The sequence below is a fragment of the Scyliorhinus torazame genome, chromosome 18, assembly GCF_047496885.1.
Source record: "Scyliorhinus torazame isolate Kashiwa2021f chromosome 18, sScyTor2.1, whole genome shotgun sequence".
NCBI classification, from domain to species: domain Eukaryota; kingdom Metazoa; phylum Chordata; class Chondrichthyes; order Carcharhiniformes; family Scyliorhinidae; genus Scyliorhinus; species Scyliorhinus torazame.
The window spans coordinates 32,431,138-32,453,331 of record NC_092724.1 but is presented as its reverse complement, the minus strand read 5'-3'; the positions used below and the strand labels follow the sequence as shown (position 1 = coordinate 32,453,331).

The 22,194-nt window shown below is 49.3% G+C and overlaps 1 protein-coding gene across 1 annotated transcript in view; it reads right to left on the bottom strand.

The window, feature by feature from the left end:
- The window catches only part of LOC140394791 (tektin bundle-interacting protein 1-like), a 66,098-nt gene extending 49,204 nt beyond the window's left edge, over positions 1–16,894 (bottom strand). Inside the window, exon 1 of the mRNA XM_072481986.1 lies at positions 16,761–16,894. Within this exon, the coding sequence (XP_072338087.1) occupies positions 16,761–16,834 (74 nt within the window). The 5' untranslated portion in view covers positions 16,835–16,894. The remainder of the gene's footprint in view (positions 1–16,760) is intronic.
- Between the last annotated feature and the right edge of the window lie 5,300 nt (positions 16,895–22,194).

Here is a 22,194-nt window from a genome sequence, read left to right as displayed (position 1 = left end):
GAAAATCATTTCCTCACATGTGTTCCGAGGATTCTACAACTTAAAACATGGCAATGGATTCAGTGAAGGGCAAAACATGCTTTGAGTGTAATAAAATAATTACTTCGCTTTTTAATAAATAATTATTCTGTGGCTATAAATTTTAAAGCAACTGTTTCAACACCAGTTTCAATCAATAAATTTTCTTTTGATAAATTATATTTCTCTGAAATTCCCAACTGTGGTTGTGATTATTATTGTTCACAGAGAGGTTGGTGTTGCACATTTATTAGATCCTAATGATGTGACACAATTGCAGTTTCCATTCAGTTCAGGTACCCTAATGTGGCATAATATCCCTGCGATGCAGAAGGAGGCCATTCGGCCCATCAAGTCTGCACCGACCCCCTGAAAGAGCACCTGGACTAGGCCCATACCCCCACCCTATCCCATAGCCCCACCTAACTTGCACGTCATTGGACACTAAGGGGCAATTTTTTGCATGGCCGATCCACCAAACTTTGGACTGCGGGAGGAAACCGGAGCACCTGGAGGAAACCTACGCAGACACAGAGAGAACGTGCAAACTCCACACAGACAGCCACCTAAGGCTGGAATACAACCCAGGTCCCTGGCGATGTGAGGCAGCACTGCTAACCACTGTGCCATTATGCCACATCTGCAAGATCAAAAGAGAAACAAATCAATGTCAACCTGGACCCAGAGTATGTTATTAATATATAGCACAGAAATAGTCTATTCAGCCCAAAAAGTTCCATCCGGCACTTCTGCACCACTCAAACCTCTTCAAACCCCTCCTCATTTAACTCTAATCAGTAAAACCCTCTCTTTCCTTTTCCCTGATATGCTTATCAAACCCACATTTAAAAACATCTATATTTGTCACCGCAACTATTCTCATATGTAGTGAATTTGACATTCTTACCACTGCCTGAGTAAAGAGCTGACTTCTGAATTCCCTATTTGATTCCTATCTTTGGTGACTATCTTATATTGATGGTCTTTAGTTTTCTCTTCCTTCAAATGGAATACTTTCTCTGTATCAACTCTATCAAAACCTTTTACAATTGTAAGGACCTCCATTGGATCGCTCTTCAAACTTCTCATTCCAAGAGAAAAGAGACCCAGCCTCTTCTTCCATTCTAGTATTGTCCTTGAGAGTCATTTTTGCATTTTCCCCAGTGCCTTGAAGGCCTCTATATAATATGGTGACCAAACCTGTACCCGGTACTCCAAGAGTGGCTTGACAGAAACAGGATTGAGATTTTACATCTTGTTAATTGAGTATTCGAATGACATTTAGCTTTGCATTTAACAGCTTATGCACAGGTTTTAAAATCAGTAGCCTATCACACAAGATATATTGTTTTATAAAGACAGGGAGATTATATGGTTCAATAGAGGATGTATGTATTATTGTTAAGCTATGCAGTGAATGAAGTACTTTAGAAGCATGGCCACTGTTGCAATGTAGGAATGTAATAACTATTTATCTCTGTAATGTGCAATGTAACATCTCTGTAATGTGTGTGCACATATCAATTATATACCCAAATCATTGATCATCATTATTTCACATCTCCAGTATCCACAGTATTTTGCTTTTGCTAAAGTCATTCTTTGGTTTGCCGTATTATATGCCATATATGTTACTCCTGTTTGTGACACTGCACCAGATTATTTTGACAACAGTCATATAGCATTCACAGCAAAGTGATACCTGCTGCTCTGTGTATTGATATTTCAATTCTACACCCTTACCACCGACTGGGTCAGAAACAGTCACTAATACCTTGAGGAGAAAATCTGAGTATGAGACAAGTTGCCTCCAGAAGCACTGGTTTCATCATATGGTCAATTAAATGAAAATAACTCTCTGCACTAATGCAGCATCAAGTTTGAATTGAAATAGACGGAGAAAATAATTTGAAGTAGCCAGCAAGGATTTGCAAAACGTGTTTCATGTTTGACAAGCTTCATAGTATTTTTTTTAGAAGATAACTGACATTGCAGCAGCAGTATTCGTGGACTTCATCAAACCTTTTGATAAGGTATCACGCAGGAGATGAGGGCGTAAGGAATTAGGTGGAGAATAGTAAACTGTATTAAAATTGGTTAGAAGGAAGTAAACAGAGTAGGAGTTAAGGGGAGATTTTCAGGTTTGTAAATTGGTAGAGGTTCAGTTTTAAAACTACTTCTATTCACTGCGTAGGTTCATCACCCCCACCCCCCGCCACCGGGTGTGTTTTCTGGTGGAGGGAGGAGGATCTGATTTGTTGGGTGCTCTGGATCCGTGCCTGGTGCAGAGAAGCAGTATGCAACAAGGCCACCAACGCTTAAAATAGTGCAACACTATTTTATTAAGTTAGTAACTGTTGAACATACTTTCACTGTGGGTTAACACAATGTTAGATTAAACTAAAAACCTATGCCTGTCCCAACCAGTCTATGCACTCAGCACATGGTGAGGACCTGTGCTGTAAGCTGTAAGCTCTGTCCTTCTAGGAGGCTGCATCCCGAATGAGCGGGAACCCTGATGCCCCCTGTCTTTATAGTGAGTGTGCTCTAACTGGTGATTGGCTGCGGTGTTTTGCGTGTTGATTAGTCTTGCTATGTGTCCATCAGTGTGTGTGTATCTGCACCATGATATACTGGTGTATATTATGACATCCCTCCTTTTATAAAAGAATGTATGTGTGTGGCAATAAATAATGTATGGTGAGAATGTTCCTAACTACGTGTGGGGTGTGCAGACATATTTACAGGACTACGTACATGAGAACTAAGCTATTTACATGGGAAGGTGCCTGGTGCACAGAAGCAGTATGCAACAAGAATAACGAGATCAACACTATATACAAATCAGGGAAACGATCAAACAAAGCAACAAAACAATTCAGAGAGTCTATAAGTCCGCAAAGTTCATAAATTAAGTCTCTGAGGTGGGCGACAAATTCTGCTTTACCGCCTCAAGGGTGGGTCGAGAACCGCCGGTTCAGGAGTGGGCTGGACTGTGTCAGAGTCAGGGGGATGCAGAGTGACAGGGAGCTCTGCATAGTCCGTGGCAGGGTCAGCAGGAGGGCGAGGCGACAGTGGAGGATCACGTGGCGAGCGTGGAACGAGATGAAGGGCGCATCATCCGGAAGATGGACGCGGGCGTTGTCACCTGGAGCCAGAGCAGGGAGATCAGCTGCACGGGAGTCATGAGCCGCCTTGTGCTGTGCACGAGACAGCTGCATCCGGCGAAGGACCGGAACGTGGTCGAGGTCTGGGACATGGATGGACGGCACCGTCATTCTCAGGGTACGACCCATGAGTAACTGGACCGGCGACAGGCCAGTGGACAGTGGGGCAGAGCGATAGGCCAGCAAGGTAAGGTAGAAATCGATCCAGCATCGGCAGCCTTGCATAGGAGCCGTTTGACTATATGTACTCCCTTCTCCGCTTTGCCGTTGGATTGGGGGTACAGGGGACTGGATGTCACATGGGCAAAATTGTACCGCCTGGCAAAGTTGGACCATTCCTGGCTGGCGAAGCAGGGGCCATTGTCCGACATAACCATGAGCGGGATGCCGTGTCGAGCAAAGGTTTCTTTACATGCACGAATGACTGCAGACAAGGTGATTTCGTGCAACCGTATCACCTCCGGGTAATTCGAAAAGAGGTCCACGATCAGGACATAGTCTCTACTCAGCGTGTGGAACAGGTCGATGCCCACCTTGGTCCATGGTGACGTGACCGACTCATGGGGCTGCAGGGTCTCACGTGGTTGGGCTGGCTGGAAGCGCTGACAAGTGGGGCAGTTGAGCACTGTGTTGGCTATGTTCTCATTAATGCCGGGCCAGTACACTGCCTCTCGGGCCCGTCGGCGGTACTTTTCCACGCCAAGGTGGCCCTCGTGTAGTTGTTCCAGGACAAGCTGGCGCATGCTATGCGAGATAACAATGCAGCCCAGGAGACTGGTCCCGGTGAGCTGCACGTGGAGGAGGAGGAGTGGGGATCGCTCAGAAACGGCCTGAAAGTTGGAGCACAGAGAGGATCACAAGGACAAAATAAGAATTTTAAAATTCAACCTTCCTTGTTCCTCTCCTGCAAATTTTCTTTTAAAAAGAAAAAACTTTTTTAAAGGGGAAAAAAAAACTTTAAAAAAAAAAAAATCCCTTTTCAAAAAAAAAATCGTTTTTTAAAAGGAAGGCACAGACAGAAATATGCCTCCAAATAATAAATTGAGGGGACGGCGAGCTGTAAGAAGGAACAGCAGCAAAGGCGAAGGAAAAAAGCAGGAGCTGCGGCCGTGCAGGCAGACGACCCCACGGGTCGAGGTGAGCAGCGGAGCAGGAACAGGACGTCGAACAGGACGAAAAGCCGGCGAAGAACCCCGCGCGGGTGTCGGGCGGCAGGGGCTGAGGTGCCGGGCCCGGCAGATCAGAGCAGCGGGGGCGGAGCTACGGAGAGGCGGGGGCGGAGCTACGGAGAGGCTGTGGCGGCAGGCCCGAGCGCCATGTAGGGAGGGTGCTCCATGTCGGATGGCTCCCACCTAGGAAGAAGAAGGTTGAAGCCTGGTCCCAGGTGAATGTAGAGTAGAAAGAAAGAAGATCCATGGAAGTTTGGTAAAAGTTTTTTTTTTCTCAAAAAAGAAGAATGTCAGATTGATGAAGGGCAGGAGGGTGAAGGGGGAGAGAGGAGAAAGGAAAGAAGATAAAAAACAATAAGCCGCTAAAAGATGAGAAAAGCAGCGTCAAATAAAGGAGGAAACGCGGGTTCGCCGCCGAAGGAGAAGAGGAGCAAAAGCAAAAGTGTTGACAGGATGGCGGAAGCCGAACTGCAAGGCGGGACCGCACTACTTACGGTGGAGAAGATGACCGAGGTGATGGTGGTGGAGCTGGAAAAACGTTTGGTGAGGCACATGGAGATCCTGAGGAAAGAGATGGTGGTCGTGGTGAGGTCATTGTGAGGAGGCAATCGGCCCGATGAGGGTGGAGGTGGCAAAGGCATTGGCCAAGGTGAGAGAGCAGGGCGAGAAGATGAAGGAGGTGGAGGAGGCCATGACACGACACAGCGACCAGGTCACCTCGATGGGGGACAAGCTGAGGAGGATGGTGGAGGTTAACAGAGGGATCCGAGCAAAGCTGGAAGACTTGGAAAACCGCTCAAGGCGGCACAATTTGAGAATTGTGGGCTTGCCCGAAGGGACAGAGGGCCCAAGGCCAACGCAATACTTCGCTAAGAAGTTGGCGGAGCTGATGGGGGTTGGTGAGAACCCCACATGGAACGAGCTAGACCGAGCTCATTGGTCATTAAGGCCGAAGCCCAAAGTGAACGAGCCGCCAAGGGCAGTAATTATCTGCTTCCATAAGTTTTGCATGAAGGAGAAAGTATTAAGCTGGGCGAAGCAGGAGCGTGAGGTGCTGTGGGATGGTACTGCGGTTCGGATCTACCAGGACTGGACGGTGGAGTTGGCAAAAAGACGAGCGGCGTTTGGGCGAGTGAAGGCGGCTTTGTACAAGAAGGGGGTGCGATTTGGTGTGGTGTACCCGGCGAAGTTGAGAGTAACATATAAAGCCAAAGACTTTTATTTTGAGACAGCGGAGGCGACTGAGGCGTTCGTGAGGGCAGAAGGCTTGGGACAGACGTGAAGAGCGGAACTGGAAGAAAGACTGTGGGCTGTGTTTGAGCAGCTGGAAAATGTACAAATGTACTGATTTGTATTGAAATTTGAAACTTACTTCTCTTTGCATTGTTACAGAGTTCAAGTTAATGGCGTTCTGTGTTGCGACAGTTAAATGTTATGTTAGTGAATTGTAGGGGTTGGATTGTTGGGCTTGTTTTGGTGTTTCTTTCTCTGGGACTGGGTGGAAGGGGCGAGAGGTATTGGCGGGGGGGGGGGGGGGGGGGGAGCCACCTGCGCTAGCTAACTAGAGTCAGTTAGTGAACGGGGGTGAGGTGAGAGGAGGACTGCGGACATTGGAGCCTAGCTAGCAGGCTTCAATGGGCCTACGAGGCGAGCAAGAGTGGGTGGAGGGAGGGATGTTGGGGGATGTTTTTGTAGGGGGGGTTCTTGGGAGGGGGGGAAGGGGTTCGATGTTAACAATGGACAGGGGCGGGTCAGGCTTATGGGCAGGGCCCGGTGGTATGGTGATGGTGGATAAGAAAGGTGGAAGGAGGTGTTTAGGGTAATTTCCAAGGTGGTGCGTGTGAAACTGGACCCGGGTCCCCAGGAGGCCATATTCGGGGTGTCGGACCAGCCAGGGTTGGAAACGGGAGTGGAGGCAGATATCATAGCCTTCGCCTCGTTGATCGCCCGAAGGCAGATCCTGCTGGGATGGAGAGCAGCCTCTCCACCCTGTGCCCTGGCGTGGCGGGGGGATCTGTTGGAATACTTGACCCTTGAGAAGGTTAAGTTCGAATTGAGGGGAGGCTCGGAGGGGTTCTACAAGTCATGGGCACTATTTATTATGCACTTTCAAGAACTGGATAACATCGAACATTAGTTGGGGGGGGTGGTTGGGACGGTTGGGGGGGGAGGGGGGCTGTGTAGTTTAAGGGTGACTACAGGTGATCCCTGATTCCTTTTTGTCATTTGTTTATGTAAACATGCGGGCTGAGGTTTGGGGGTTGGTGGGCGGATGGGATCGTTGTTATTATGAGGATTGACATATCTTGCTGATTATTGTTTATTGTTGACGGGTGTTAATGTGGGAGAAAATGTGAAAAAGGAGGAGAATTAAAAAAATTTTTTTTTTAAATGAAAACGACGGGGATGGAAAAGACAGGAAGAATCGGAACAAAGAGCAGCGGGCAGACCGCAAACAGAGACAATAAGATCACAAACTGTACACACGTGTTTGGTGCACTGTGCGGGACTGTGCTAACTCGTTCCCGGGCTCGTTCCACCTCTCAATGCAATGGGGGGGGAGCGAAGCAAGGTGAATGAGAGTGAAAAAGGCGGTCAGGAGGGCGAGATAAGGGCTAGCAAAAGGAAGGTAAAACAGGACCAGAATAGGGCAAGTGCTGGGAGGGGGGCCACCGTGCTAGCGAGGAGGGCTAACACGGGAGGGCAGGAAGAAAGGAGGGCCACGGCTCGCTTCTCATGGGAGAGGGAGCGCCTGGCACAGAGAGAAGGAGGGGCAGGGCAGAAGGGGGGGAAGAACACAGGGGGGACGACAGAGGAACAGAGACTAAGGGGGGGGGGGGAGAGGAGTCAGGGGGAGAGCGCAGAACAAAAGAGAAGCAAAGGGAAGGGTGAGGTAGATAAGCAGCACGAACACAGGCCTCGGCAGGCATGGAGCAGGGTGAGAAACCAAGACGGTGCCACAAACAGCCACTCGTGAGGGCTTCAGGACGAAGGGAGACCCTGGAGTGCAGGGGTGCAGCCATGCGGCCATGGTGGGTGCCCCCTGGACAAAAGGAAACCCCGGAGCCCTGGGGCCCGTCCTCATGATGAGAGCGGTGACCGCGGCCATTTTGTACGGCCCCCTAACGAATGGAAACCCGGGAGGGCAGGGGCGCATCCACCAGGTAAGTATGGGTGCCCCTGCAGGACCGGGGAGGTCAGATACCCCCCACCAGGATTGTTACCTGAAACGTATGGGGACTCAACGGCCCGGTCAAAAGGTCCAGAGTCTTCACCCACCTAAGAAGCCTGAAAGCAGACATAATCTACCTACAAGAGACGCACCTGAGGGAGAAGGACCGATGGCTGGTAAGGAAGGGCTGGGTGGGACAGACGTACCACTCATGCTACGGGACGAGGGCTAGGGGAGTAGTAATATTAATTAGTAAGAGGACGAGGTTTATGGAAACCAAGACAGTTACGGACCCAGGGGGACGGTACGTCATGGTCAGTGGTGTCCTGGAAGGGGCACTGGTCGTACTGGCAAATGTGTATGCTCCCAACTGGGACTACACAGAATTCATAAAGAAGACCATGGCAGAAATCCCCGACCTTGACACACACCGACTGATCATGGGGGGCGACTTCAACTGTGTCCAGGACCCACTGACCGACCGATCAAACCCCAGGGCAGGGAAAAAGGCTGGCATGGCTAGGGAACTAGGAGCATTTATGGAGCAGATGGGGGCAGTGGACCCATGGAGGTTCCTGCACCTGGGAGAGAAGGAATTTTCATACTTCTCACAAGTACACAAGGTATATATCCGTATCGACTTCTTTGCAGTGGGGAAATCGGTGCTTCCAGGGATCACGGAAACGGAGTACTTCGCGATCATTATCTCTGACCATGCTCCACACTATATGGATGTGAGGTTGGAGACAGGCCGTGCCCAGCGCCCCATGTGGAGGCTGGACACGGACCTCCTGGCCGACAAGGTCTTCTGTCAAAAAACTTCGCGGGCCATAGGCGACTACGTGAGTAACAACCAAAACGGGGAGGTCTCACCCTCCACGTTCTGGGAGGCACTGAAGGCTGTGATTAGAGGAGAGATCATAGCCTACAAGGCAAGTAGAGATAGGGAAGAGAGGGTGGCCAGGCAACAACTGGTGGACTCCATCCTGGAAGTCGACAGAAAATACTCCGAGGCCCCGACCGTAGGGCTGCTGGCGGAGAGGAAAAAGCTGCAAATGGACTTTAACCTGCTATCCACTAGGAAAGCGGTGTACTAACTCCGTCAGACACGGGGGACCTTTAACGAACACGGAGACAAGGCTGGCCGCCTATTGGCTCACCAGCTGAGAAAGCAGGCAGCCACAAGGGAAATAGCGCAGGTAAAGGATTGCAGAGGCAAACTGGTAACAGAACCAAAGGAGGTCAATCAGGCATTTGATACCTTCTACCGGGGACTGTACACCTCCGAGCCCCCCCAATGGGGACGTGGGGATGAAACTGTTCCTCGACGGACTGGAACTACCAGTTGTGGGGGAAGACAGACGGGCGGAGCTGGAAGCACCAATAGACCTGGGAGAAATCATGGAGAGCATCAGCTCCATGCAGGCGGGGAAGGCACCGGGACCCAATGGGTTCCCGGCGGACTTCTACAAAAAATTTGCACATGTCCTGGCGCCACACCTAAGGGACATGTTCGCGGACTCACTGGCAAGGGGCACCCTGCCCCCAACGCTAGCGCAGGCCTCAATTTCACTGATACCCAAAAAAGATAAAGACCTGACAGAATGCGGATCATACAGACCCATTTCACTGCTGAACGTGGATGTGAAAATACTCGCAAAGGTCCTGGCCAAAAGGCTGGAGGGCTGTGTACCAGAGGTGGTCGCAGAGGACCAAACCGGCTTTGTCAAGGGTAGGCAGCTCACAGCGAACATCAGGTGGCTGCTGAACATAATAATGACCCCCTCTGGGGAGAGAACACCAGAGGTGATCGTCTCCCTGGACGCAGAAAAGGCCTTCGACAGAGTCGAATGGAAATACCTCCTTGTGGTACTGGAACGGTTTGGGCTAGGAGCGGGGTTCACCGCCTGGGTGAGGCTCCTGTACAATGCTCCCAAAGCGAGCGTCCGAACTAACACCACCAGCTCTGAATACTTCCAGCTACAGAGAGGAACAAGACAGGGCTGCCCCCTGTCCCCACTCTTGTTCGCGCTAGCCATCGAACCCCTGGCGATAGCCCTGCGGGACGCGAAAAGCTGGAAGGGAATCCGGAGAGGAGACAGAGAGCAGAGTCTCACTCTATGCAGATGACGTGGTCCTCTATGTCTCAAAGCCACAGGAGGGACTGAAGGCAATACTGCAAATGCTGAAAGAGTTTGGAACCTTCTCGGGCTACAAACTTAACCTGGGCGAAAGCGAGGCATTCCCAGTGAACCAGAACGGGGAGGGAGAGAGGTGGAGGTGCTCCCGTTCAAAACAGCCCAGAACAGATTCCGCTACCTGGGGATCCAGATAGTCAGAGACTGGACACAGATCCACAAGTGGAACCTGACCAGCCTGGTGGAGGAAGTAAGAAGAGACCTTCAAAGGTGGGGCTCACTCCCACTCTCCCTGGCGGGAAGAGTGCAGACGATCAAGATGAACGTACTGCCAAGGTTCCTCTTCCTGTTTAGATCCATCCGATCTTCATCCCCAAGGCCTTTTTCCAAAATGTAGACAGTCTAATCATGGCATTTGTGTGGGGGGGGTAAGAACTCGAGAATCCCAAAACAGACACTGCGGAGAAGGAAAATCAAAGGGGACTTGGCGTTACCAAACCTACAATACTACCACTGGGCAGCAACGGCAGAAAGAGTGAGGGGATGGGTACAAGAACCCGACACAGATTGGGTACAAATGGAGAGGCAGCCTGTAAAGGAACGACCCTCCGGGCCCTGGCTACAGCAGCACTCCCATCCCCCTCAACAAGACACACAACAAGCCCAGTGGTAGCGGCCACGCTGAGAGCGTGGACCCAGCTGAGACAACACTTCGGGATAACTAAAATGTCCCTCATGGCCCCCATCTGCGGCAATCACAGATTCCCCCCAGCCATGCTAGATACCACCTTCAAAAGATGGAGGCGGGACGGGGGCACATTGACGGTCGGGGACTTCTACGTAGGGCACAGACTGGCAACACTGGACGAACTGACGAGGAAGTGGAGGCTAGCAAAAGGACAGGAAAGGTGACACCTCCAAATAAAACACTTCCTCCGCAAAGAGACAGTGGGGTACCCTGGGGCCCCAGAAACCACACTAGTAGAGGATCTGATAGGCACGAGCAACGAGAAGGGGGGGCTATGTGGGAAAATATACGGACAGCTACTAGACAGAGCCCGGACTCCACTGGACGAGATCAGACAAAAATGGGAGGACGAACTGGGTACAGAGGTAGGATGGGGACTCTGGAGCGAAGCACTGAGCAGGGTGAACTCCACCTTCTCCTGCACAAGGCTAAGCCTAATGCAGCTCAAAGTGGTGCACAGAGCGCACCTGACCAGAACCCGAATGAGCAGGTTCTTCCCGGAGGTGGAGGACAAATGTGAGCGGTGCCAGAGGGGCCTGGCCAACCCACCCACATGTTTTGGGCTTGCCCCAAGCTTGCTGGGTTCTGGACCGCCTTCTCCGAGGCAATGTCCAAGGTTGTGGGGGTGAGGGTGAAGCCATGCCCAATAATGGCAATCTTCGGGGTATCGGAGCAGCCAGAGTTACACATGGGGAAGGGGGCCAACGCCCTTGCTTTCGCTTCCCTAATTGCACGCCGGAGAATCCTGCTCGGCTGGCGATCGTTAGCACCACCCACAGCTGCAGACTGGCTCGCTGACCTCTCGGAATTTCTCCACCCGGAGCAGATTAAGTACGCCACCCGAGGGTCAGAGGAAGGCTTTCTGGATACTTGGGGGCAGTTTGTCGGTCTGTTCCAAAACCTGTTCGAGGCCAGCAACGAGGAGTAACCTAATAAGAAGTTTTTAAATTAATTTATTATGAAAACACCAAGATATGGGTGTTTTTCATATTTATTATGAAAACACCAAGGCGGGGGGGTCGGAGAATCTCGCCCATGATCTCAAACGGCATCCTGTTGTAACAATGGGCGAGATTCTCCAACCCCCCGCCGGGTCGGAAAATCGCCGGGGGCTGGCGTGAATCCCGCCCCAGCCTGTTGCCGAATTCTCCGAGACCGGAGATTCTGCGGGGGCGGGAATCGCGCCGCGTCGGTTGGCGGGCCCTGCCCCATGATTCTCTGGCCCGGATGGCCCGAAGTCCCGCTGCTAGAATTCCTGTCCCGCCGGCGTGGATTAAACCACCTACCTTACCGGCAGGACAAGGCGACGCGGGCGGGCTCCGGGGTCCTGGGGGGGGCCTGTGCCGTGGGGGCACTCTTTTCCTTCCGCCTTCACCACGGTCTCCACCATGGCGGAGGCGGAAGAGACTTCCTCCACAGCGTATGCGCGGGGATGCCGTGAGCGGCCGCTAACGCTTCCGCGCATGTGCCGCCCGGCAATGTCATTTCCGCGCCAGCCGGAATGTCATTTCCGCGCCAGCTGGCGGGGCGGTAATCAGTCCGGCGCGGGCCTAGCCCCTCAAGATTGGGGCTCAGCCCCCCAAGATGTGGAGGATTCCGCACCTTTGGGGCTGCGATGCCCGACTGATTTGCGCCATGTTTGGCGCCGGTCGGCGGATATCGCGCCGATACTGGAGAATTTCGCCCAATATCTGCCAAAGGGGGTATTAAATGTGCAAAGTCTCCTGCTGGATTTATCGAGCTGGATTTGCCAGAATCCTTTTGAGGCGTCGAGTTTGGTGAAGAGCTTGATGAAGAGCCATCTCACATGTGAGCTCATTGCGCTTGGGAATTGGATAATGCTTCCTCATGATATTGCGATTTAGATCCTTGGGATCAATGCAAATTCTCAATTCGCCGGAAGGCATTTTTACACATACCATGGAACTGACCCAGTCGGTCGGTTCCGTGACTTTGGAAATCACTCCTTGGTTCTGGAGGTCCTGCAGCTTCTGCTTGAGGCGGTACTTAACGGGTGCTGGGACCCTATGAGGTGCGTGCACCACAGGCGTGGCATTCGGTTTTAATAAAATCTTGTAGGTGTACGGGGGTGTGCCCATGCCCTCGAAGATGTCGTGGTACTGGTTGGTAATGGCATCAAGCTGCGCCCGGAAGTCGGTGTCCTGAAAGGCAGACACGTCAGCAGGAGAGAGAGAGTGAACTCTCTGAACTAGGTTCAACAGCTTGCATGCCTGCGTGCCAAGCAGGGAGGCTTTCGAGGAGCCCATGATTTCAAAGGGAAGGATGGCTTTGCGTGACCTGTGCATCACTTCAAGTTGGCACGAGCCGCTGGCAGCAATGGCATTTCCATTATAATCTAATAGCTGGCAGGCTGATGGGAGGATGGCTGGTTTGACACAAAGGCTTTGGAGGTCAGAACGCGCAATGAGATTGGCAGAGGCACCAGTGTCCAGGCGGAATCGTATTTGGGACCAGTTGACCGTCAGGGTGGCACACCACTCATCGTCTGGATTGATGCTGTGTACCGATAGAGGCTGGATTCTTTGCTTCAAGGACACCCTGTTTTTTTGTAACGATACCGACTCGAAAAGGCGCCTTCGGGTCCTCGGTGTCAATATCGGGTAGTAGGTCCGCATCGGACTCGGTGACTGTGGGTTGAATGGCCCGGACATTCCTGCAAGGCTGGCTGGAACGATATGAGTTGGCAGGCTGAGCTGATCTGCATAAAGCAGCATAGGGGCCAAGTTTGCCACATCTCAGGTATCGTCGGGATTTGGCAGGGCATTGCCGCTTTAAGTGGGCGGAGCCATAGTTGCCGCACGTTGTAGCGTCAGTACGTTCGCTGCGCCACTGCGTATGCACGGTGCGGTCGTACGTGGTGTGCGCCTGCGCAGTACGTTCGTCGATGTCGACGTCCCCTCGTTCGGTGCGCACAAGCGCGGGAGGTTGCGAAAAGCGCGCAAAATGGCCGCCCTCATCCAGGCTGAGGCCCTGGAGTTGCTCAATTGCTTGGACCCGTTCTGCCTCGTGGGGACCTTGCCGTGCCATTTCAGCTGCTTGGATGTGGGAATACCGACTAGTGGCGTATTCGTGTAGCACGCAGGTCTCGATGGCGGTCGCTAGGGTGAGCTGCTTTACCTTGAGGAGCTGCTGGCGTAGGAGGTCCGACTGAACACCGAAAACAATCTGGTCTCATATCATGGAGTCGGAGGTGGGTCCGTAATTACAGGACTGCGCAAGAATGCGGAGGTGGGTGAGAAAGGACTGGAACGGTTCATCCTTACCCTGCAAGCGCTGCTGGTATGCATAGCGCTCAAAACTTTCATTCACCTCTATGTTGCCGTGAGTGTCAGACTTGAGGAGGACCGTCTTGAACTTTGTTTTATCTTCATCATCCGCAAAGGTGAGAGAATTGAAAATGTGGATCGCATTATCCCCGGCCGTGGATAGGAAAAGAGCGATCTTCCTGTTGTCTGAGGCATCTTCCCGGTCTGTGGCTTCAAGGTAGAGCTGGAAGTGTTGTTTGAATATCTTCCAGTTGGCCCCTAGGTTACCAGTGATGCGGAGTGGCGGCGGCGGGCGGACGCTGTCCATTTTGCAGGATGACTGTATGCTGGCGGAAGGCAGATCACTTGCAGGTAGGTCTAAGAAGTTCTAATATCCCTCAACTCCTGGTATCATGATGTGTTGGGTGCTCTGGATCCATGGAACACATACAGGCCACCAACACTTAAAATAGTGCAACACTATTTTATTAAGTTAGAAACTGTTGAACATACTTTCACTGTGGGTTAACACGATGTTAGATTAAACTAAAGACCTATGCCTGTCCTAACCAGTCTATGCACTCAGCACATGGTGCAGATCTGTGCTGTAAGCTGTAAGCTCTGTCCTTCTAGGAGGCTGCATCCCGAATGAGCGGGAACCCTGATGCCCCCTGTCTTTATAGTGAGTGTGCTCTAACTGGTGATTGGCTGCGGTGTTTTGCGTGTTGATTAGTCTTGCTATGTGTCCATCAGTGTGTGTGTATCTGCACCATGATATACTGGTGTATATTATGACATCCCTCCTTTTATAAAAGAATGTATGTGTATGGCAATAAATAATGTATGGTGAGAATGTTCCTAACTACGTGTGGGGTGTGCAGACATATTTACAGGACTACGTACATGAGAACTAAGCTATTTACATGGGAAGGTGCCTGGTGCACAGAAGCAGTATGCAACAAGAATAACGAGATCAACACTATATACAAACCAGGGAAATGATCAAACAAAGCAACAAAACAATTCAGAGAGTCTATAAGTCCGCAAAGTTCATAAATTATGCTCTAACTGGTGATTGGCTGTGGGGTTGTGTGTGTTGATTGGTCTTGCTGTGTGCCCATCAGTGTGTGTATATCTGCACCATGATATACTGGTGTATATTATGACAGGATCATCATGGGCCAATGGCAGGATCCTCTGGTCCCGCCAATGTTAATCGCGTTTTGCATTGTTCACCAGCTGTGCTGCCGGGGAACTCGCCATGTGGGGTGGGGGTGGGGTCACCATCAACGGGACCGGAAAGTCCCACCAGTGGAAAGGGACAGAAAATTCAGCCCACTGTGTATTGAGTGTAGGTCTACAGGAAACAGTGGCAATATCTGCAGATGAAACAAAAGCAGGAATTATAGTTAATTATTTGGATGACCAAAAGAAGTTGCAAAGGAATAGTAATGGAGTAAATAATGGTGAATGGAATTCAGTGTCAGTGATTATTTTAAAATCTTTAATACAATGTGAGCATTGTTGGCAAGATGGTAATCAACTGCCTTCATGAGTCACCACAGTCAATCTTGTGCAAGTTGTGATGAATGTAGGAACTTTCAGATATGTTGTAGTATATGTATTTGGTGCAGTAAGGGTTAAAAGCCTGGGTTAGTATGAGACTGCTGCCGTCATGTTTCAAAAATTCCGGTTTGAAAGACAGCTAGACTTTTTGGAGCCAGAGGTGCAATTAAAGCATGGTAAAGGTTTGGCCTAATGGATTATATTTTATATTAAGAGGGTTCCCTGGGGGAATAGATAATTAGAGACACTGCGTTCAGCTGAGTGAGGTGATGTAGTTAATGGAAGGAGCCAGGGGTTGAAGCAGTCAGGTGTTGAAGTTTTCCGGGTTCGTTTTTGTCTGGAAGATGAGCTAAGAAAGTTTCTGAAGAAATACAGCCAGAAATTCTGCATTATTCTCACAGGGTATCAGGTCTCTTTCTTTCAAACAGTCTCAAAAGATCTCTCTTTCTCAAAGTGGAGTATCCAAACTATTTCTCCATGTCAGGCATTCCTGAGTGCGAACAGTACTTAAAAGTGGATTGAGACCAGAGATGGTTTGCTGTTTGAATGGGAGTGCAGATAGCAGTTAAGGGTTATTGTGTCACTGTATTGATTAGTTTTGTTTAAGGGTCAATTGTAAGCTATTTTCTTGTGAGATGTTAAAGATATTATAATACTGTGTTAGTAATAAAGTTTGTTTTAATATACCACATCGCTATTTTCTGTGCAATCATTCCTGGAGTGAGATATCCTTTCCTCACAGTCTTACAAAAACAAAATTAAATATTGTGGTTGCTGTCCAGTATCCTAGCCACTGTTGGGGCCTGGTCGCACAATAACACTATAGTGTTAGGAAGGGAGTTGCAGGATTTTAACCCAGTGACAATAAAGGAATGGCAAATTGTGGGGTGCATCATTTTCGGGGGAAAAATTATCAGCAGTAATTATATCTAAATGGATGGATTTATGTTGTGGAAGAGCAGAGAGATTGGAGGGAATGGTGATGTTCACAGAAGACTAAAGGTGGCAACTCGAGTTGGCAAGCTGCTGAAAGAAAAGTTAATTGAATTTTCAAGAGGCACAGAATTTCAAATTAGCAAATGACCGGGTCTGGGAGACTTATTCCAGAAAATGGCCCCGTATGTGATGTTATACCAAAAAGGAACTTAAGTATTGAATTTCTTTTTAAAAATAAATTTAGAGTACCCAATTCATTTTTTCCAATTAAGGGGCAATTTAGCGTGGCCAATCCACTTATCCTGCATATCTTTGGGATGTGGGGCGAAACCCACGCAAACACGGGGAGAATGCAAACTCCACACCGACAGTGACCCAGAGCCGGGATTGAACCTGGGGCTTCGGCGCCGTGAGGCATTAGGGCTAACCCACTGCACTGCTCTAAGGATTGAATTTCTCACCTGAAATTGCTCACAGAAAATCTCTCTGTCTGCTAATTTGCTTTTCACAAGATTAAAGCTTTCTTTTCTCAATAATAAATACTCCAAAAATAAGGAGATCAACAAGAATGTTGCTTTACCTCTCAGCTGTCCGTGGAAAGTCTGCTTCTAATGTTCTTCGTGGAACATAAAGATTGTCATCTAAAGAATTCATTTTTCAAAGTAAGGCAGATAACAGCTACTGCTGTAATGCTGCTGACTCCTAACTGTAAACTGAAATGTTTGCCTGACTGGTTGCTAGCAACAAGACTCCCATAGCAACTGCTGTGAAGCATATGAAGGTGAAAAATAATAATTGCAGTCAATTGTATTTAAAATAATGCCTGTCTCCATATATATAATATATGGTATACTTGAAAATCTGATTGTTAAGTACTTATGTATTAATATATGCCAGCATTTTGTTTTTTAGTGCGATGAGGTGAGCCTTATTTTTAACTTTAATGTGTACTGTACACATTGAAGGGGTCAAAGAAAAATGATTTTGTATATTAGACATGCAGCAGAATTTTACACTCCTGCCAGCGGTGGGAATCGTGTCAGATGCGGACACTTAATTTGATGTGAATAAAAACATAATTTGCCACTAGCAGAAAATTAGTTTGGAATTTTGTTTTCCTGACTTTCAAAGAAGGTTAAAGGCGTTTTGATTTCCAATCTGAACTATGTTGGGAATCACATTTGCATGTCACGAATGCTCATTAAAAAGACTACTCACCGGAATCACGTTCCTCCTCCAAATTAAGTACCCTGTCAGCAGATAGTTAGAATGGGCGATCACCTTCCTTTAACACCGTGACAAGTAAATATTGGTGCCAAAAGCTGTGCTAAAGGTTGGGCACAGGAGGCGCAGGAGGAGTGAGATGGAGGCAGGACTAGGATGGGCGAGGGAGGGGAGAAGGCAAGAGGGGAGGCTGAGTCGGAGGGGGGAAATGAGACGGGATGGTGAAATTGAGATGGGACAGAAACTAAATGGACACGGCAAGCCTCATCGTTTGTGGCTTACAAGGTATCATGCTGAAGTGCAAGATTGGATATCTATAGTGTCTCAGCTCATGGAGGTGAACTGACAATAGCCTGACTGAGAATTATAGCACATGGGTGTGCTGAGCCTAATGAAGACCCTTATCGTGAATGCACAATCATGTCTGAGGTAGAAGCTCAACCACCTGTCGACCTCCAACACATAATCAGCCTGCAAGGGCTGGTCTGGGGATGCCATGTACAGACTGAGGGCAGATCAAGGGCTTCAGACTGGATTCTTGACCTTTAAAAGGGGGGGGGGGAGACAATTCAAGGGGAACTACCATTAATTGCTCAATTGTATCCATTCACAGATACCACAAGGAGTGAGATCGCCGGCTGCAGGTAATGCCGCAGATAACTCTGATTAAAATGAAGAGAAGGGCCCATTACTGATTGGCACAGCTCAGGGAAGACCATCTTTGTGGAATCTTGCAATCAACGACATACAAATGCATAAGGGAGGTGGCAGGTCCCCTTTTCAATAATGCTCACAACACGTGCAGTTCCACATGGAACTGTGGAACTGCACATATTGTGATCACAGAAAGCAGATCCAGAATGTCTTTGCTAGGTACATAAGCGGCTCTCACCATTCTTATATCTTGAGTCACTCACAAGTCCCACAGATCTTGATGGGTCGCCGACAAATCGAGAGTTGGCTCCTTGGTGACAAAGAGTACCCCCAAGAAGACATGACTAATGAGGCTCATTCTTGGCCGCCGATTGCATGTGAGGAGAGATACAATGCAGCACATTCCTCCACAAAGTCATTAATAGGGCAAACATTTGGCCTCCCAAAAAATGTATTTCCATGGTTTAGACCAGTCAGGTGGAGATCTCCAATACTCACCACAGAGTGTCCCACATAATTGCTTACTGTGCCCACCACAACCTTACCCTGCAAAGAGGGGATGTATTGTCTGAGGGAGATATTGAAGAGCTCAGCATCTCCTAGGAGGTGGACATTGAAGCAAATGGCTCGCAAGAGGGCCAGGTTTCAGATGAGTCACACGAGAAAGTCATTGAACAGGTACGATGCAGCAGATGAGCTCATGAGAACCTCATTGTTACAAGTTTCCAGGAGAAAATACGTAATTTTTACCATCAACATTTTCTTCAGCCTTCAATGCTGGATAGCACTTTCATTCTCAGCTTGAACACCTCAGGAAAGGTCAGAAATCTCACAATGATCATAAAAGAAGCCGTAGACATCTTCTACCCTAAAGATGGGGTCATCCTTGGAAGGCATAATAGCCTTGACTTCTTTGGAATGCGATTAGCACTCCATTAGCACACATCCTTAAGTAACTGCAGGGAACAGTCCTTTCAACCATGGCACCACCGAGTCAGTGGGCATGGTATATTTCAAGAGGCAGAAAAGCAAATTCACACATGGGATGCACTCTTGTCAGTATGACACCAGCTTTGTAAAGTGGCACAAACACAAAAGAAAATTCAATGATTTGCGCATGGATGCCTCAAGAGGGTGTAGCATCTGGAGAACTCCATTTTTTCCATAGCCAGCTCTCATGTATGTATAATGTTAAGGCATCATCTTGCTACTGATCCATGATTGCCCTTTTCAGTGATCAGTAACTCTGTACCATGTATACCCAAAGCTGCAAGATTTGTTTACATTGTTCTCACAGAGAGTGCCTCATCAGGACAATGGTTTGACTACTTACAAACACTCACACCCTGCAATCGTTGGAAGCTTGCCAGGTTTCTGTCCTGGATGACCTTTGAATTAGGAAGAAATGCGGCCCAGTCACTATTGATACAGCAGTCAATGACAACTTCTTCCCTTCATAGCCTCCATTGAGGATGTAGGAGATATGCAAAAGCATTGCTTTGAGAGCATGACAGTCCTCGACATGGCCCAGCTCACAAATGCCAATCCTTTCTTTATACCTTATGTCAATGGGTGCACTGCCATGTAATAAATTAAGTATCTCATAGAAACCCTACAGTGCAGGAGGAGGCCATTCAGTCCATCGAGTCTGCACTGACCCTCTGAAAGAGCACTCTACCTAGGTCCACTCACGCCCTATCCCCGTTATCCTGTGCATTGATCATGGCCAATTTACCTAACCTTCACATCTTTAGTCACTAAGGGACAATTTGGCATCGCCAATCCACCTAACCTGCACATCTTTGTGAGGTAACCAGAGCACCCAGAGGAAACCGGTGCAGGCATAGGGAGAAAGTGCAAGCTCCACACAGTCACCCAAGGCCGGAATACAACCCAGGTCCTTGGAGCTGTGAGGTAGCAGTGTTAACCATTGTGCCACCGTGTCACTTAATATCAAGTTGTGTTCCATGACTCTATTTAAAGATCACATAAAGAATTGCTAAGCAGGCATCTAGGAGCAATGTAAAATGTCACAAGTAAGGAGATGATTCCATTAAGATGAGAACACGTCTCTTACATCATACACTCAAGTCCCTCTTGATATCTAGGCTGATCACGCTAGTGAGGAGACCTGAGATTGATGCAGAGGCCTGTTACAATGAGACTTACAGTGCCAACTGGTCTGAGATTGAGTGGTACAATGGGCTGCTCAAGTTGCCCTTCCGCTGCCTTGACAGGTCAGTGGGGCCCTGCAGTACAGCCCGCAGAAGGTCTCCCGCATTGTCATGGTCCTGCTGTTCCCTCCATAACTTGGCGCAGCAGCGGGGCAACGTCTTTGATGATGACGACCAGGAGGAGTGGACCATCTCCTTGGATGAAGAGGAAGTCCAGGAGGGAGTGGAGGGAGAGGCTGAAGAGGAGCTGGAGGATGGAGGCCAGGCGGGGGCGAGGGTTCAGATGGGCAGGAGGATCAGGGAAGCCCTCATTGTTTCCCTCTTTGCACAATAGGACCATCATGTTGTGTGATAGCTATACAACACCTCTCCCAAGAGCCTCGTGAACCCATCCGTGACCAAGTGAGGAGGTCTGCATGAAAACCAAGTCTTCAGGCTGTTGGGCCTGGAGAGTCCTTGTACCTTTTAGCCTGTCAATGCAGGAGGGTGATGTCAACTCGCAGTGAGGATAGTCTGATGCTCCTCAGCTTTTGCTTATATCGGACTCCTGTCTGTCTGCTCCAGCATGCTGATTCCCCGATTCATATGCAAGTTCAGGCCTACATCCCTTGGTCCCATAGCACTTGAGGGGGATTAAGGGCAAGGGTCTAGGTTCACTGATTAATGCAAGCGTCCTTCCGGGATGTATGTTACTCTCTGTTTGAGTGGGCCTAACCATTTCCATCACACTGAGGGCATGTGAAAAAAACTGTATCCAGATGGGGTGAAGCCCTGTCCCAGTGGGAGGAGAGTTAAAGAGAGTGAGGTCTTAAGGTTGTGAACAACAAGAGGTTTTAATAAAGTGACAAGTGCAATTGTGACATTTCATTATGACCCCCAACTATCTGGACCTAAGTTTACCCGTGCCAGTATCAGGAAGGGGGGATTCAGAAGGGCTTGTCATTTTCAGGGTCTCCTGGGTGGAAGGTCCCAGGAATTTCTTCAGCGTTTCCTCCTCCCTCAAGATGCTTGTATGTCCCTGGGTTACTCCATGGAACAGAGGGGCAACTGGAGTGAGCTCCACAAGCCTCAACATAATCTGGCGCTGCCAGTCCTGCAGGACTGCCAGTGTCTGCATCACGGTGTCAAATCCCTCAGCCATGGTCCTCAGGGAGTAAGCCATGCTTCTGAGTTCTCCAGTCGTCGCTCTGATGCTTTGCCCCAGGTTTTCCATTGCCGATGTCACACTTGCAGTGTTGGCCAAGGTGCCATGCAATGCCAACAACATCTCCTGTGACTGAAGTCTTTGGGACTCCTCCATTTGGTATTGCAGTCGCAGAAATATCTCTGATATCACGTCTTGGTATTCCCGGTTCTGCCTTTGCAACTCAAGCAGCTGAGGAATGAACGTGTCCAGTGGCACAGCACCTGGCTAGGGCACAGCTGAGTCCTGGAATCCAGCAGACTTCTGATTGTCCAATCCCTGGGACGTTCCTGACTCCACCTGATATGCATCATAAAAAATGTTATGCTCACCAGATAGTGACCCAGATGCTTGACTTCTAAGAGGTGCTTGTCTCTGCAATGGTGGACGATGAAGGTGATAGCTGTGACACGCCATCTGTGTCCTCCTTGGAGATCCCTGAGGTGGTGTTGAGTGAGGGTGTACAGAAGGACACTGTTGTTTGACGGGCCAGGCTCTCTGGTTTATGTTCCTGCAAGGTATGGGACATAATTTTAGTACATGACCTGGTCAAGGGTTTGGACAGTGAAAGTCTCACTTGAATCTGGTCATCTGGATGAAGGTGCAGTGGGGCCTCACTTTTCTGTCGCAGGCCAACCTCGCTCTCTGTGCAGATCAACTCCTGATCCTCCCTTGCGAGCTCCATGGCCCTCTCTTCAAAAGGATTCAAGATCCTTAGGGCAGGGATTGCACCCCCAACTTATTTATCTCTCTCCCTACGCTTGTGGGCAATCATATCC